This window comes from Lipophrys pholis, assembly GCF_963383615.2.
Source record: "Lipophrys pholis genome assembly, chromosome: 1".
Taxonomy (NCBI): domain Eukaryota; kingdom Metazoa; phylum Chordata; class Actinopteri; order Blenniiformes; family Blenniidae; genus Lipophrys; species Lipophrys pholis.
The window spans coordinates 20,875,276-20,891,670 of NC_137635.1; the positions used below are offsets into that span (position 1 = coordinate 20,875,276).

At 47.6% G+C, this 16,395-nt stretch overlaps 1 protein-coding gene across 1 annotated transcript; it reads right to left on the bottom strand.

Annotated features, from left to right (window-relative positions):
- Positions 1-1,065: 1,065 nt before the first annotated feature.
- On the bottom strand, positions 1,066-16,310 carry prr12a (proline rich 12a). Its single transcript, XM_080481922.1, has 15 exons — positions 16,139-16,310; positions 14,099-14,256; positions 13,604-13,765; positions 8,554-13,328; positions 7,963-8,190; positions 6,965-7,682; positions 6,284-6,795; positions 6,011-6,127; positions 5,679-5,812; positions 4,836-5,290; positions 4,616-4,735; positions 4,005-4,102; positions 3,173-3,304; positions 2,675-2,770; positions 1,066-2,538 (listed from the first exon to the last, which is right to left on the bottom strand). The coding sequence occupies exons 1-15, from the start codon at positions 16,219-16,221 to the stop codon at positions 2,404-2,406; spliced, it is 7,923 nt and encodes a 2,640-aa protein (XP_080338048.1). The 5' UTR covers positions 16,222-16,310; the 3' UTR covers positions 1,066-2,403.
- Positions 16,311-16,395: the final 85 nt, after the last annotated feature.

Sequence of the window (16,395 nt, forward strand, 5' to 3'; positions counted from 1 at the left end):
GGAAAGCACAAAATAAATATATCTAAATAAACATAAAGCTTAAATGTCTGATGTATTGTTTGATATACACGGTTAGTTCTATTAAAGTGTTGTTTTGTCTTTACAATTTCGGACCTACGAATAAAGAATTTGGTTCAAATAACTTGCAGATCGATCACTTCAAATTGCATGAAGAGATTATTTTCACATCCTATGAATCCAAACAATCCATTTCTCCAAAGACGTTGCAACTTGCATCATGCATTTGCTCAGGTTTTACATCGGCTGCCCTTTCGGTTTCAGGATTCAAACCCAGGTGAGGGCTTAACCAAACGAGTGTCTGCCAGTATAAACACAAGTCACAGAAAGATGGAGCAATTGATTTTAGACGTCTGCCTTCCTCTCTTTTCTGGAAAACTGCCTTCAGATGTTAATATTGTCTCTTTATATATAAAATGTTTTGGGTTTTTTTAGTTTTTGAGAAGAAAATTATGAAAAGAAATGATTTTGGGGTTAAAACAGTTTATCATATTCCTAAAACACATTTTGAATCTAATTTTAAAAGCTCACAAACTGATTAAAAGTACTAAATGAATTTAAAACCAGCAGTGTTGCAGTTACAGGAGCTACAGACTGTTTGGACTCACCAGATATTTAGGAGTGTCTGCGGATCCCTACAGTTAACATTATCTCATAATGTTGAAAAATCGGACTTCTGGCAAACAACCGACAAAACGTGCAGCTTGAGATTTCAGTGAGTGCAATGCGCTTCAGACGCGAGAAAATAAAGGCTGTTTAAATCAAAAATTTGAATTTAACACATAAAAAGCAAGTATATAACACTTGTGCATGTCGGCTGAGGTTCACAATATCATCTGGGCTGTTTGTTTTTCTCCACTCCCTTCTCTTCCAAAGCGTTGTTGCAACGTTATTGTCTTACTCATTCAGTCTGCTCAGCGCTTGATAAGATTTATCTAAGATACCATTGAAATAAAGTCCATACTTTCAAAGAAGAGTAAAAGATGAGACGGTTCAACAAAGCCCGCAAAACAAGAGGATCCCACGCACGCACACACCCCAGAAATGAAAGTGAAATTGTTCTTTGCTGATTTTATTTGTTTCTCAAATACAGGAGTTAATGTACAGAAGGACAAAGAATTTCATCAAGAACTGTACAGTATTTACACATCTTTTTTTCCTTTTTTTATGGAAAATTAGATTGTTTTCAAAATAAGTCATAGTATGCACAAACATCAAAATGATAAAAATGAAATGACCTCTTTAAATATTACGTATTTATACTCCTTCTTCCCAAACGGGAAATGGATAGTTTACTTCTTTTTCTTTGCACCTGCATGACTGATGATTGAACTGAAGCACAACAAATGTTAAGTTTCAAATAGATTCTGCCGTTCTCCCTTTACTCTTTTCATCTTTTTTTTAAATTTTTTTTTTAAAGTTATTTTACACCCACTGTATTTGATACAATATTTCTGTCTCAAGGTCTGTTCTTTTGTATAGAGGGGAAGACGACTTGGATATGTGGGTTATGATTGTATACTGAACCTGTGGAAAGTAAAAACTTATTTTTTTTTTCTCCTTTTTAAAACGTTCGGGCAGCTAACCAGCGGCTTGTGAGAGTTTAAGTTAAAAACCTCCTCATATAAATAATAAAAATGTGTTTATATATTATCACACAGCTGACTGGTGCTGCCCTGCACATAGTACAGAGAGAGAGCGAGAGAGCGAGAGAGAGAGACAGAGAGAGAGACAGAGAGAAAGAAAAGAGGATTATTAACACATTTAATGTTTCCATCCGTAGACGAGTCCGGATCACACTGTTCACGGCACACTCTACACGCAGTTTAAAAAGCATTCTCACCCTCTTCCACTCTTTTCAAAAGCCAACAGCTGATGTTAGTCTTTTCAAAAAAATAATTTATGTAAAAACTAAGCAGTAATAGTTTCTCTATTGTCTTTATGACACACAGTTCACAAGATGTCAGTGGCTCCTCCTTTGACTTGGCGTTACGGCTCCTCCTCGTCCGTCTGTCCGTCCGTCCGTCCACCTCACTCCCTTTTACACCATTGGTCAAGTCACTCTTGACCCGTCGGTGGCCACCTGTGTCAGGTGGCGGCGGTGGGCGGGGTCCTCTTCTCACAAAGTAAGACTTTTCCTTTAGTCATTGATCAACATCAAGAAAATAGAACAAAAGAAAACTGAGGCCAGTGTCCCAGGTCACGTCGACAGACCCTCCCGTGTCTGTGAAAGGGCCGCAAAAAAAAAAATTCATCCTCAGATCTTGAAGACTTGAAGAAGGGTCTGGGGGCTGTACAGCGGGACTCTATTTGTCCATTTTTGTGTTTTCCTCCGTTTTTCTTTTCTTTTTTTCCCTCGTTTTCAGTGTCTTTTATCCGGCCGACTCAGGCTTTGGTGCTGAGCGTGAGCAGGTCGATGAAGGATCCAAAAAGAGTGTCCAGCCAGCTCTGGTTGGCCATGCACTGCTGCACCACTTCCTCTTGGCCCGGGTCCTCGGCTGCCTGCTCGATGGTGTTGGTCTGAAGAAACACACACACACACACAAAACTGTTAGCAAACTGGGACACGACGACAAAGAAAGAATACGACATCCGGACCTCTGCTCGCCGACAATCTTTATCTCACAAGACTACAAACAAAAGAGAGCAGGCTCACCTCTTTCTTGCACTGTAAGAAGGTGTGGTATTTATAGTGATGCAGGGAGTGGTAGAGACTGTAGATCCGATACGTCTCACCTGACAGTTTAAGGTCCTGCAAGTAAAAAGTAGAAAATGGCAAATGTGAAACGGGTTTGGAAACTCTGAGCTGGTGCCGTCTTTCACACAAACATCACAGCTATGGCTTATTCTGTTACCCACGCGTTGGTTTAATTTCCTAATTTTAATCTTCATCCTGATGTGCGGCATTAATACTTTTGTCTTCAAATATCAGAATCACCTGATCGCAGGATTAAAATCTCCCCAAGATGAGAAATCTTTAAAAAAAAAAAAAAAAAGCCCATAAATATTCGTACATTCCCACAACGTTTTGCATTTTGGCTCCATAGACCGCCGCAATGTAGAGGAAATTAAACCAATAAGGAGTTTAAACTTAAACAGGTGAACAGTGAAGGAATTAAAACGCATGTTAAACGTTCACACCGGATATAACTACCTGTGGTTTAGGCAGGGTCTTCTTGACTCTGTTGAGGGTCTTGCGGTTGTAAGCTTCCCCACTCAGCCGCACCCTCACCACTCCAGAGTCCAGGGGGTCGACGATGATCTGGGGGTAAGCATGCAGGACCTCCTGTAGAGGAAGTGGAAGAGAGAATGTCAGGAAAATAAAACAAAAGAACTAAAAAAAAAAACTAAAAAAAAACAACGTTGCAGGATGAAGCAGGCCGGTGAGTTATTGTTCTGTGTAGGAAAAGTGGGTTAAGAAGAGTTCCTCCTATCAAGTAAAACAAAGCACAAAACAGAGCCACTTCAATTTTGTTGCACTTCTGCGTCTTCTTGACGGGACAAACGTGTTACATTATTTGCATAATGAAGTATTAAATGCGATGAAGGCTGCCACGTATTACATAATTTGCATGTATGCCACACAAGATCTAAAAATAGGAGCTGCATGTTGCTTTATTTTTTTCATTTTGTTAGTGACAAATAAAATCACATTTTAGAACAAGACCATATGGGTGTAGTAAAAGTTCGGACATACAACCTCAGATGGTGATCAGAGAGATATTGCATTTAATCAATAAATAAATTCTTCTTCAATATAATCGTTCATTATCTGTTTCTATTCGATGTCTTATCATTTTTATTGACAAAGCTTAGAAATAAAGGCCAGTATTGCTTTTTAATTTTAACTATGAGGCCTAAATTCATTTAATGCACTAAATATTGCTGCATATTCATACAAAATGAATGAAAAAGGAGAAAACATGGTGTGACTTTGGTGCAGAGGTAATAATGGAGAGAGAAGCAGCACATTGAGAGCAGATTACCTGGTGCTGAGAGCTCATGCTGACTCTCCTCAACAGCCTCCTCTTCTGTTCGCTGAGGATGCTGTCAATCTTCCTCATCGGAGGGAGGTAGAGCTCATCTGACAGCCAATCAAAGGGACGGAAGTTTCATTAGTCATCATTCATACAGCTGCCAATCATTTCAATACCAAAGGCAAATTCAAAGCAGTTCCTTCTGGCTGCTGATCTATCAGTGTTCCCGGGGCTTCCCCTCCCACCCTTCACACCTTGTTTGTCTGCATTAATTGAAATTTGCATGAGAAATGTCCAACAACAAGCCCCCCTGCCATAGTGAGGATAGTTTGTCCAGCTGTGACCCAAAAGCCTGGCAGCTGACACTCAGCGGTGATGTTTACCGAACCTGCCCGAACTTCCCCACTTTTGAAAACGCCACAGAAAAGCCTCGATCCAATTGTGTAAGTGCACACATCAAAGCGACAGAAAACATGCAGGCAAACATGGTGATCTAGTGGAATTAGAGGGCTGTACTCGTATAATCCAGCCTGCATCAAAGCTATTTATTTCCTCCCTGTCTTCGAAGCGTCTGTAGATTACATTTTCTTTCTTTCCACGTTGAGTCGCGCTGTTCTCACCGTCTGTGTCCTCCAGAGCTTGAATCATGTCGGGGTCCAGCGCTGTGCTCACCAGCATCTCCACGTAGCTCCTGAACATCTCCCTCATGGCGCGGTTGTTCACGCCGCCTTTCACTGGCACTGGGTACACAAACACAATAGTTTAACACATTAAAAACAAAAACAAAAATGTATTGCCAAAGAAAGAGAGTCAAGCACACAAGATCATAATGAGACTCACTTTCATTTTCACTAGCTGCCTCATCCGATGAATCCGAGTCAGATGATGAAGGTACTTCCTTCAGCCACTTCTTCCTCTTCTTGGGCGGTGGCTCCGCTTTGACTTTGGCGGGCCTCGACTTGGGTGGCCGCTCAGGCTTTTCTTTCTCTTTCCTCTCCAGCGCTTTCTTCTCTTCCTTTGCTCGGCCTCGTTCTGCTGCCCCTCCACGCTTCTCCGCCTTGTCCTGCTGCGGCTGCACCCGTTTCTCCCTTTCCCTCTCCGGTTCCCGCTCCCTGTCCTTCACTTTTTGCACGGCCGCCGGGGTCTCCTTCTTCTCTCGCTCTTTTGTCGTCGCAGTTTTGGTTTTCTCCTTCTCTTCACGCTGCACTGGCGGAGCCACCCTCTCCTCTTTCTCCACCGCTCTGGGCGGCACCTGGCTCGAAGGAGGGGACGCCATTCTGGGGGCGGACTGACGTCTGTCAGACGAGGGGAATGAGGAAAACGGAATGTATTTATACACCGAGGACACAGTCAGTACAACCGCCAGACACATGAAATCACCCGTTTTTAACCGTAATGCACAATGGTGATGTGTCAACTATAAATGACCACTTATGTATGTGATTCAATGAACCTCGGGCCTCAAATGTGTTTTAAACTGGACAGGCTTCAGTTTTATTTGTAGAGTCCACAGAATGGAAAGTCAAAATACTACAGCCCCATTTAAAAAAAAAAAGAAGAAGATATTTTTCAAGTTTTTCTTCTATTCTTGATATTATGTTTTTATATAAAAAAAAAAATCAACCAGCAAAAATAAGACACCTTTACATGGTTTTAATATTTGTAAATAGAGCTGACAGATACCTGAGAGCCGGTGTGGCTCTACGCCACGGTCTCCGAGAGCAGACTCTAACATAGTCCTTCTTGTTGACGTTCTCCAGAAACTTCACATATATACGCTGATATCGCCTCTTAGCGTCCCCAAAGTAGCCAAGGTACTGAGCAATAAACAGAAAAACACACAATCTTGGGGTTAATATCCTGAATGTGCATAATAAAATCCATGTTGTTGCATCATCAAAGAGCAGACTACGCAGAATTTATACGATGCTACAAGTAGAGCTGTGAGAAGTATCCAGCTTGGCGTAGCTGTTTGCAGGTGTGGATGGGTTACTGAGGACTCGGGGTGAACTCACGTTGCTTGTGGCGCAGAACTGTCTCTGCCCGTCTTTGATCTCTGGACTGAACTTCTGTAGCAGGGCTTTCTGCACCCGCCAGATGGGAGGCGGCTCGCGGCCCGTCTGCAGGGCCAGCTGTGCCCAAAACACACAACGCACAGATCAATGTAACATTCATTTATAACCTTCAAGATCTTATTGTTTTTTTTCCTTGAATAGCAACTTGGAATTAAGTGTTTTTGACTTCTCGTTGTGAGCGGCACACATTTCCTCACATTCACGCAAAAATACCTTAAGAGTGCGAATGTCCTCTACCCGCACGACAAACTCGTCTCTTTCTCTGAAGATGCCCTCCCCTCCACTCTCGCTCTCATCTTCCTCACTCTCCCCAACAATGGCAGCATCTTCTTGCTTCTGGGCGAGATGCAGCGAGGTGATCTTGGGAGGCGGGGGCTCTTCGGGGGAGGCTGGGGACTCCGGCGATGGCATGGGAGACTCCTTTTGAGCCGACGAAGGAGGTGGAGGGGAGGCTGGAGGAGGAGGGGGGGCGGGAGGAGGGGGAGTGGCGGGCTGGGGGACAGCAACCTGTGGGGGAGGTGGCGGGGATGGCGATGAAGTGGGAGCGGTGGGGCTCAAAGGCTGGGAATCCTCCTGTTGTTCCTCTGGCGGAGGAGGGGGTGAGGGGAGCGAGAGCGAGAGCGGAGGGAGCGGGGAGTGAGACGGAGAGGATGACGAGGCAGGAGATGGAGGGACAGATGGAGCTTCAGGAGTCGCAGGCTCTGGAGGAATCTCCGGGAGAATAGCTGGACAGAATGAAGAAGGAAATTAAATTTTGTTCAATTGATTTTCTAACATAAAATCACACTTTTCAAATAAACATGTCGGTTTTTCTGAGTTCAAGAAAAAAAAAAATATATTAAAAAAAAAATGCAAATAACCAGAACAAGAGATGGAAAAAAAGGTCTGTCTCACCATCAAGCTTGGGGGCACCCAGGGTTTCCAGCTGTGGTTCTCTTTCCTCCGTCATGTCACTCTCCTCATCCCCTCCTGTGCTTCTTTCCTCCTCATTCTCCTCCTCCTCCTCCTCCTCCTCTTCCTCCTCCTCCTTGTTTTCATCCATGTCCCCATCCTCTGGCTGAAGGAGGTCTGGCTCGTTGGACTGGGGCTGCTGGGCGTGTGGGGTGAGCATGGCCGGCTGGGGGCTCAGCGTAGGAGGCTGCAGAGTGGGGGTGAGCGGGGACGGCGGATGCTGAGGCTGGGGAGGCGGAGGAGGCAGCGGGGGCTGGATGTTTGTAGTCAGCTGAGGAGTGTCGTACAGAGCAGAAATAGCTGAGGAGATGCTCTTCTGGAGGTCCTGGTTCTTTCCCACCGAGTCCTCCTCGTCAGAGGAGAAAGAGGGCAAAGTCTCCAGGTTCCTCTTTAGCTCGTCCTCCAAGCGTTTGGGGCTTGGACAGTTGCCCAGAGCTAGGCCCCCGTTCCCCTCACTGTCCCCAAAGGGGGGTGGTGGTGGCGGCAGAGGAGGTGCGGGAGACAGTGGGCGTAAACCCCCTGACTTACAGGGTGACGTTTCACCGTTGTCAGCATCCATCCCAGGTGAAATGTCCAAGCCTGGAGGTCTTTTACCCGTTTTGAGGAAGTCCAAGAAAGAAGCAACAAATCCAGCCTTGGACTCCGACTCTTTCTCGTCTCCCTAAGAGAAACACATGTACAAAAAAGGTTTAAGCTCAAACTCTTTCAAAGGAGCAAACTTGAAATCTCTAATTTCAACATTCAACTCCACAAGGACTTTATTATTATAAAAACAAGATTATGGTTATATTTTCTCAGATGTTTGGCCTCGTCAGTACCATTTAGCAATCTATGTAATTCATGCTTTGCTGAAATCTTGAGTGTAATGTATTGTCTTATTCTGTGTTTCTCTTTTAAGCAAAATAAGAACAAAAAGCATAAAATAGTCCTGGAGCTGTTACCCTCTCCTCCAGTCCCTCTTCGTCGACTCCTTCACTCATCATCTGATTTTTCTGCTTGTTCTTGTCTTGACTTCTGTTGCTTTCGGTGCTGCAGGGGGGGCCAGGACTTAAACCAAGTGAGGGAGCTGAGCCAACAGAGCCGTCTGACAAAGCAGGGTCCGTGCCAGACAAAGAGTCTGTCCTCAGCAATGCATCAGAGGACGACAGCGTACCAATGGGTAACTTGATCTGAAACGAAACAAAGAAAACAGTCATTAAAAAATGTTTTCCCTCCAGTGTACATGACAATTATTTCCCATCATTAGCATTTAACTCAAGACTGATTGAGCTGAACCATGGCTAGTCTGACAATAAATAAGAGAGAAAGCAGCCAAACAGAAATAAACTACAAGATGTGCAGGTATTGATTGACTTTCCTTTACATTGTACACACATCCTTGGGAGTCTCACGTGACTCACCTCATTCGGTGTTTTGTTGTGTTACCACAAAGGAGTACAGCACACTTTAATAACTACTGTTTGTTTTTACATTTATAACACTGAACCTGCTGGAAAGCCCATTAAAAATACCATCGATAGTGTGCCACTGACCTTGAGAGGTGGAATTGGCTCGTGTTGCTGCTGCTGAGGTTGGTGATGGAGCTGCTGTTGCTGGAGGTGATGATGGTGCATCTGATCCTGCTCCTTCCCGCTCATTTCCATGTACATATCCTCCCTCCGTCCGCCTCTACCTCGACTCCCACGGCCCCTGCCCCGACCACGACCCTCTACGTTGAATGCCCCTCCCACTGTGGAGGCACCCATCTCCCCCATCATGCCTCGTGGAGTGTAGGGCTCAGGCATGGGCCGGATGCGAGGTCTGCCTCTTGGCCTTGGGGGGCCTTCTCTTTTCGGCCTGGTGGGCTTTCGGCCTCTCTTCTTGGGTGCGTCTGGTGGCAGAAGGGAGTGCGTGCCCATAGATGAGTATCCAGAGGAGTGATAGAAATCAATGTCACCCATCAACGGGCTAAGAGATCCACTTCCCCCTCCTCCCTTTCTGCAGCTGGACACCAAATCTGGCAATAAATCCGGGAGCCTCCGGCTGTTCAACCGGATGTCAGCCGGCTGATCAGCTTTATCCTCGTCGTCTTCAAACTCATACTCTTGAGCGTAACTTTTCTTAGGCAGTGTGTTCGGATCCCTGCGCTCTTTCAACAGGTGGAAGGAGCTGGATTTGAGGAGTTTCTTAGGACGAGATGAGCAGAAAATTGGAGACTGAAGGCCTCCAGAACCCGTTCCTGGGTTAGGACCTCCAGGCCCAGAAGATATTTTAGCTCCAGAGTTGTTTGGACCAGCAGTATTGGAGCCCATACCCATAGCTGGGCCCTGGGACTGTATCAAACCAAGTTGTTCAGTGTTGACAGTGGAAGGAAGCTCATGTGTTTTCAGAGAATCTAGATCCAGAGTCATAGTGTTGTTACTCGGCTCTTCCAGGCCATGGCAGTATGGTTCATAACCCTGATCTCCCCCATGGTGCCCCATCATGTCATAGCTAGCTCCACTACTTCCCCCTGCTCCTCCTGCATTCTGCCCACCTTTCATGGAGTCCAATCCCTCTTGCCCGGTGTGGCTTTCATTCATCTCCTCCTGCCCGGGTCCTGCTCCTCCGGCACAGCTCGACTTGTAGTCCTCTGCACAAAACATGTCTTCCATTCCTGGAAAAAAAGAGCGGTCCTCATCCTGAAGAAGGGAGTCCGGGAAGCAGATAGAAGTTAACGGGACAAAGCGATTGCTCTGTTGATTCTGGTCTGCTTTCTCCACCGGGCTGACCGTGTCAAACTGGTGTTGCTCTGAGCGCTGTTGGTCCAGTTGGCTCTGCTGAGGGGGGAGCTGGGGGTCTGGCTGAGGTTGGGAGTGAGCAGAGGCAGATGATGGGGGTATGTGGTGAGGGTGGGAGGGCTGTTGCTGATTGTGGGGCTGGGAGTGTGGGTGGTGGGAGTGGGTTTGTTGGTGTTGCGAGGTCGGGTGCTGCTGCTGTTGCTGCTGTGCGTGATGCTGCGAGAGATGATGCATGTGAGGCGTTGAGGATAATCCGATATCGGGCTCGGTGAGGAAGGAGTGGAGCTCGGAAGCCGAGTGTTGCTGCGAGTGGTGGGTTTGCTGCTGCTGATGGTGGGGTGGGTGCTGCCTTTGCTGCTCCTGCTGCTGCTGTCTGTGGCGCTCGCTGCTGCTGCCATTCCTCCCCGCACTCCCCGCACCGCCCCGTCTGTCTTCTGCAACTGCAACATCTGTGCTGGATGTTTGAGAAAGAGAGCGCTCCAGCATGTCCAAGGAGGACACAACAGAGCTTTGTTTGACCTGGCTTGGCTCATGTTGATGTGCCCCGTGGTTGTAGTGAGCGGCTGCCACTTCCAAAGCTTGAGACTGTAGCTGAAGCTGGAGCTGGGTGGTTTGCGACTGAGACGGAGCTTGGTGTTTACTGGAGCCAAGTCTGGCACCAGCACTCTCCATTACGGCTTGTTGTTGGCTGATGGAGTGCTGCTGCTGAGGGTGGGAGTCCATTTTATGGTGCTGTTGATGTTGTGAATGGGAGTCTATTTTGTGGTGTTGCTGATGCTGATGGGAGTCCATCTTCTGGTGCTGTTGATGCTGAGGGTGGGAATCCATTTTCGGGTGTTGCTGATGCGGTTGGTGGGAGTCCATTTTGTGATGCTGTTGGTGCTGTCGATGAGAGTCCATTTTGTGGTGCTGCTGCGGGTGCTGTTGGTGGGAGTCCATCTTGTGGTGCTGTTGGTGGGGCTCAAGCTTGTTGCGGGTGGTGTGGGACAGCACAGACTGGAGCAGATGGGGTGGCTGACGGGACTGGTCAGTGGGAGAGTCCATGAGGGACGCAGCGGCTTGAGACTGGGAATGCTGCTGCTGAACCTCTGGTGTTTTCCGGGGATAAGGGATTTCTGTGTGCTCCTGGGACTTCTTCTGGAGCTCCATTTGGGTGTGAGGCGGTATCTGTGAATGTGACGACACATGCTGACTGTGTGAGGAGTGCTGGGGAGCAAGGGAGTGCTGAGTATATGGGTCACCCCGACCGTAGTGGACAACTGAGCCTAAACTGTCATGATGATGGAGGTGAGAGTGTACTTGGTCAGTGCTGCCTCTCCCACTGCTGCTCCTGCTGCTTCCAACAGACCTCTCATTTCTTTGCTGCTGTTGTTGCTGCTGCTGATGATGGTGTTGTTGGTGCTGCTGCTGTTTCTTTAGTGACATCTCCAGCTGGTTGTCCAGCCCTGAGATAGACCCTCCTGAGCCCGTGTTTCCGACTCCAGCTGTGGCTGTGGCACTGTGGGTGCGTATCACACTCTGTGGGTGGTACCTCTCCTCAGAAGTCTTGCTCATGTCATAGCTCATCCCTTTCCCCGAGTCAGTGGTTGGTGGCACTGACTGGGGCTGAGGCTGCGTCTGCTGCGGGGTCTGTTGGGGTTGTTGTTGTGGATGGTGATGAGCAGGTTGTGGGGCAGGACTTGCTTGCGCTTGTAACAGGTGTTGGATCAGAAACTCATCATCGTCATCTACTTCCTCTTGTGATCTTTGAGAGCCCACTCCTAGCATGGAGGTGTCCGCCTTTGTTTTGGAGGAGGTGGAATGATAGGACTGAGGTTGGGAACTGGGGCCTCTGGTGTCAGGGAATCCTTGTGGGGAAGACAGAAAAGTGGGAGACAGAACAGAGGAAATATACTTGTTTGAGCCGGGGCCTCCTGGAGACTGCGTGGGGCAGGTGGGCACTGGGGAGTGCAATCCTGGACGGATGATGCCCGAGTTGCCTGACGGAGAAGGGCTGGAATCCGGAATATGATAAGAACCTCCACCACTGCCTCCTCCACCTCTCTCACTGCTCATACCATTTCCAGCCCCGCCTCCTGACCCAGAGTTTCCACTCCCTGCGCCACTGCTGCTTCCTCCGCCAGACGCTCCACTACCTGATGAACCACTCGATCTTAAAAGAGCAGGCGAGTGACCTGGGGCTCCATAGCCAAGTGATGGGCTTCCAGCGCCACCTAGAGAGGATGGAAGTGATCCATAAGCAGAATCAGCCCCATATATGTCAGTGGAGTAAGACTGACTTCGCCCCCCTAAACTCCCGTAGCCTTTCCCACCTGTACCCGAGCTCAAATCTTGCGCTTGTGGTGAATTGAAGCCTCCGTAGGACTGAGCCAGGTGGGATGTCGGAGGCTGATTAGGGGAATATGATTGTGTCTGTTGTTGGGGTGGGGTCTGTCCAGTGAGAGCGGAAGTGGGGGTCTTGACTGGGGGCACAGGAGAACCATAGCCTGAAAGGCAGGATTTAGTGAGAGACTGAGGAGCCGAGGAGGAGGTGGCAGGTGGCTGCTGCTGGGGGGCTGGAGGCGGCGGCGCTGGCTGAGGGGGGGGCTGCTGCCTGGAAGGGGCTGCACTTGAACTTGAAGTGGGAATTGAGTTGGAGGGATGAGCCCCAGAGGTGGCAGACGAAGAGGAGGAGGATGAGGAGGTAGAGGAAGCAGAAGGGGGCGTGTGAGGAGTCCGTGAAGATGACGCCGAACTGCCAGAAGAATAGCCACTGCTGGAGCTGCTTTTGGTACCTTTGCCAGCAGAGGAAGAAGACGAAGAGGAGGAGGAAGATGAATATGGAGGCTGAATAATTGGCCGATACTGCTCAGTGCGGGAGGAGGGTTTGTGGTCAGACGAGGGGCTCTGGTCACCCAGTGGGCTGCAAGAAAGACCAGCATGCCTGTGATGGGTGGCAATCTGCTGGTACCCCGCCCCACCACAGCTGAGGTAGTGCTGCAGGGAGTGGGCAGCAGAGGATGAGAGCTGTGACTGCGCTGGCGTGGGCCGCTGGTAGTGCTTAATAACACTGTCCTGTCTAGGCACGGCTCTCTCCTGAGCCGAGTTGGACTGGGACTGGGACTGAGGCTGGGGCTGGGCTGAGGAGAACACTGATGGGTTATACAGCTGGGAGGATTGATCCTGAAGCTGTGATGACAGCAGGTTGAACTGGTGAGACTGCAGGTGTCTGGCAGAAGATGCCTGAGCTGACGTGGCGCCTGTGGGATCCTGACTGCCCCTGTAGGCAGCTGCAGCGGCACCCTGTGAGGACAGGAGTCTGTCGAAACCCAGACTTGACTGGGAGGGGGCTTTGATGTGTATCAGGGGGTCATGTGGGGAGAGCAAGCCATTGGACGTGGGGCTAAATGTGGGTGTGTCCTGGAGGGAAAGAGACGCAGCAGGAAAAGAGCTTCTGGAGAAGGACGCTGGATGTTGATAGGCTGATAAAGCTGAGGAGGAGGGGAATGAGCCAGAGCCGGGAAGTGCTCCAGAGATGAATAGTTCAGGAGGAGCAGGCGTGTGCATCGCTGTAAGAGAAAAAGAAAAACATTGTAAAAATACTCGATAATCAACAAGTTATGATTTTAATTAAGATAAATGATAAGAACAGGAGAATCTTTAGAAATAACAAGTACAGTGAAAGATCACACTGTATTTGAGAACACACACATACTCACACCATCAGAATAATAATGCGGCCAAACATTAGGAGAGGTTTTTCTTTCTTTTTTTCAAAATGTCATATTGACAGTGGGGCCTGTTTGAATGTCAGCACATCAGAGAGAATCTAACACAGCCCCACCTGTCTGCCAGGACGGCGTGCGGAACTGGGAGAGAAGAGAGGAAGCAGAGGGTGGAGGCTGGGGACCCCGGGACTCCAGGGCTGAGATCAGATTCATGACAGAGGCATCCGGGGCAGAGGGGCTGGCATGGTGAAGGCCAGTGTCAAACAGCCCGGACAGACCTGTAAAAAGAAAAGAAAGATCATATTAAATATTTGAATAACACTGTGAATATGGACAGTTGGCTGGACAGATGTATAAATTAGGAAAAGCTAATGAGACAAGTTTTGTTTTTGGCAACCTGAAATTCACAATTACAAATAGGATGTCAAAAGTTACAATAAGTGTCTTCAGCATAAGAATATAGGTTTAAACATCTATAGCATCAACTTAATTGAGATATAAAAGAGCACATTTTTCAGAGACAATAATCCACCAGGGCTTGCATGGACAGACATAATTCATTGCTGGGGCCCCTTATGGTGGTGACATGGAAGGTATGACATTTATCTTACCCAAACTCCGTCCAGCTGCTCCCCAAGCCCCGCCTTGGCCAGAGCTCCCTGGGTGGTGATTGGTGGCATAGCCCTGCAGAGGGTGTGGGGTGGCGTAGGCTTGTCTGTGAAGGAGCTCAGATTCAGGGTGGGATGATCTGGAACTCCCATATACAAGACTGGGAAAGAAAGGCGGGGAAGGAGAGAGTGTGTGTGTGAAGTGTCATTAATTTCAGAGCACATTTACATAAACCAAATCAGCTCTCAATACATGACCCCTGAGGAAAAAGGTTGTCTGAGCCTGGGTCACTTTATAAAAGGACACGAAATTAAGAAGAAGAGTCAATTGTCAAGACAAAAACACATTAGATGTCATGAAGAGGTTCATATTCATAATTAAGCTTTAATGGCCTGCAGGTTAAAATCTGAGTTTGTGACTTTGATTTATCCAGGATAAAAAACAGAAATATCCACTTGGTCATTCAATCAAAGTGCATTAGAGCGGATGCAGGTGAGTAATAGTCTAACAACTAATAACAATAATAATAATAATGACAGATGGTTAACTTGCACCAATTAGAATGAAACTCCCATAACATGGCCTGATTTGGACGTTTTGGATATTTGATATGGTGGGTTCGAAGCTTTAATTGTCCCCTGGGTGCTGATTGTTGCTTTACAAAAGATGAAATGCGTGGCTGCCTGGCTGACCGGATAACATGTTAGCATGTTGCTGCTGGTAGCACCGCCTGGCAGCACAGCTCAGGCCGAAACTGCAAGGCCAATCCTAACCCATAAATAAAGCATGGGGAGCCAATGTGCAGAAGTAAAACCCAGAGGGAGGCTGAAAAAAAAATGCAGTTTTCTAAACTCACACCAGAGGCGAGGGGTGAATGTGCTGAGCACTGATTATGTTGATGTAGCTAACAGCTGGACGGTGCAGGTCGACGCAAATGCAAGCTAGGCTGCATGGACACGCCAGACTGGTTTGTTCGGCTAAATACGAACCCCCGAGTGGTGCAAACGACTCTTGGACGTGCCACGTAAAACAAATGTGCGTTTAAGTGTCACACATGTGCGGCTAAATACGAGAAAATGATGCTGGCGTGCGCAGGCCGCAAGTGGCTGCCTTTAGCGCTAGCTCGGAGGCTAACGGACGCTAAAGACGGCTATAACGCGCAGTCCAGGCGAATTTCATCCCAATTTCGTGCATTCACGCTGTGTTAATCTCTATTGTTTTATTTATTCGACAAAACAAGGATGCACGGGAGGGGTTCGTCACATTTTTTATTATGCAAATGAACACTAACTAGTCTTATACCCACCATCAATTATCGAGATCATGCTAATGGCAAAATGCATCCCCAAAACTCAATTTACACAGGGGTAGCATCACCTCCACCTTTTTAAATCCCTCCAGTCCCTCTTTTTTTTTTAAAAAAAAAAAAAAAACAACGTAACAATTACAGGGGTGTTTAAAGCATCCCCCTCCGTTAATATGCATCAGTTCATCTTGTTGATGTCTGTCATGGGGGCTGCTGCTGAGGGGCTTTGCTGCGTCTGCACTCTTCACAGTTCTTCCTATCAATCCTGTGAATTTATCTATATCAGGCTGTGTGTCAGGGGCCTGCACACACAGGGAACAATAATTCCTATGGATACTCCAGACATCTTCCCCCCCTCTCCACACACACACACACACACACACACACACACACACACACACACACACACACACACACACACACACACACACCTCCACCCCGCCAGGTCTACCTAAAAAATAATAAATAAAAAAAAACCCACGTCTGTCAATCACATTCGATTCATATCCCCACAAACCTTTCCTTTCTCCACCCCGCCCACCCCCACGACTCATCCATTCCTGTTTATAACATTATTACTATGCAACTGTTTGGATGACAATGCACTCCACATAATGGCAAAGGCATGGCGCTGCATGTTGAAGCCAATGGCGACAATTTGTTTACATGGGTCACACCGTGTGCCCTGCGAGGCAGCAGCCGATGCGTGCACACATTGTCTGAATCCGATGCATACCTTGCTTTTGCCGATCTCTCGTAACTCCATCCTGCTCCTGCGCCCAAATCTCCGAAGCCTGTTCCCGGGTAATTCCTATCCATCTATGTCCTGTACAGTGCGCTGCGCCGAGGATGAAAGCAAAAAAGAAGGGCCAGATAACAGGGAGCTAAAAATAAAAAAAATAAAATAAATCCAGTCTTTCAGGCTATTTTCCCCGGTTTCATAAGCAAGTCCTCAGGAGTGGAAAACAGCATATTGAAAGAGAAATGGAGGGG

What these genes read in the sequence shown, in the direction of transcription:
- prr12a (XM_080481922.1), bottom strand. Translation starts at nt 16,221, where the DNA reads ATGGATAGGAATTACCCGGGAACAGGCTTCGGAGATTTGGGCGCAGGA. An exon ending in AGTTCTGCGCCACAAGCAAC is followed by an intron (nt 5,813 to 6,010) that starts GTGAGTTCACCC and finishes TTTATTGCTCAG; the next exon opens with TACCTTGGCTACTTTGGGGA. An exon ending in TCTTACAGTGCAAGAAAGAG is followed by an intron (nt 2,539 to 2,674) that starts GTGAGCCTGCTC and finishes GTGTTTCTTCAG; the next exon opens with ACCAACACCATCGAGCAGGC.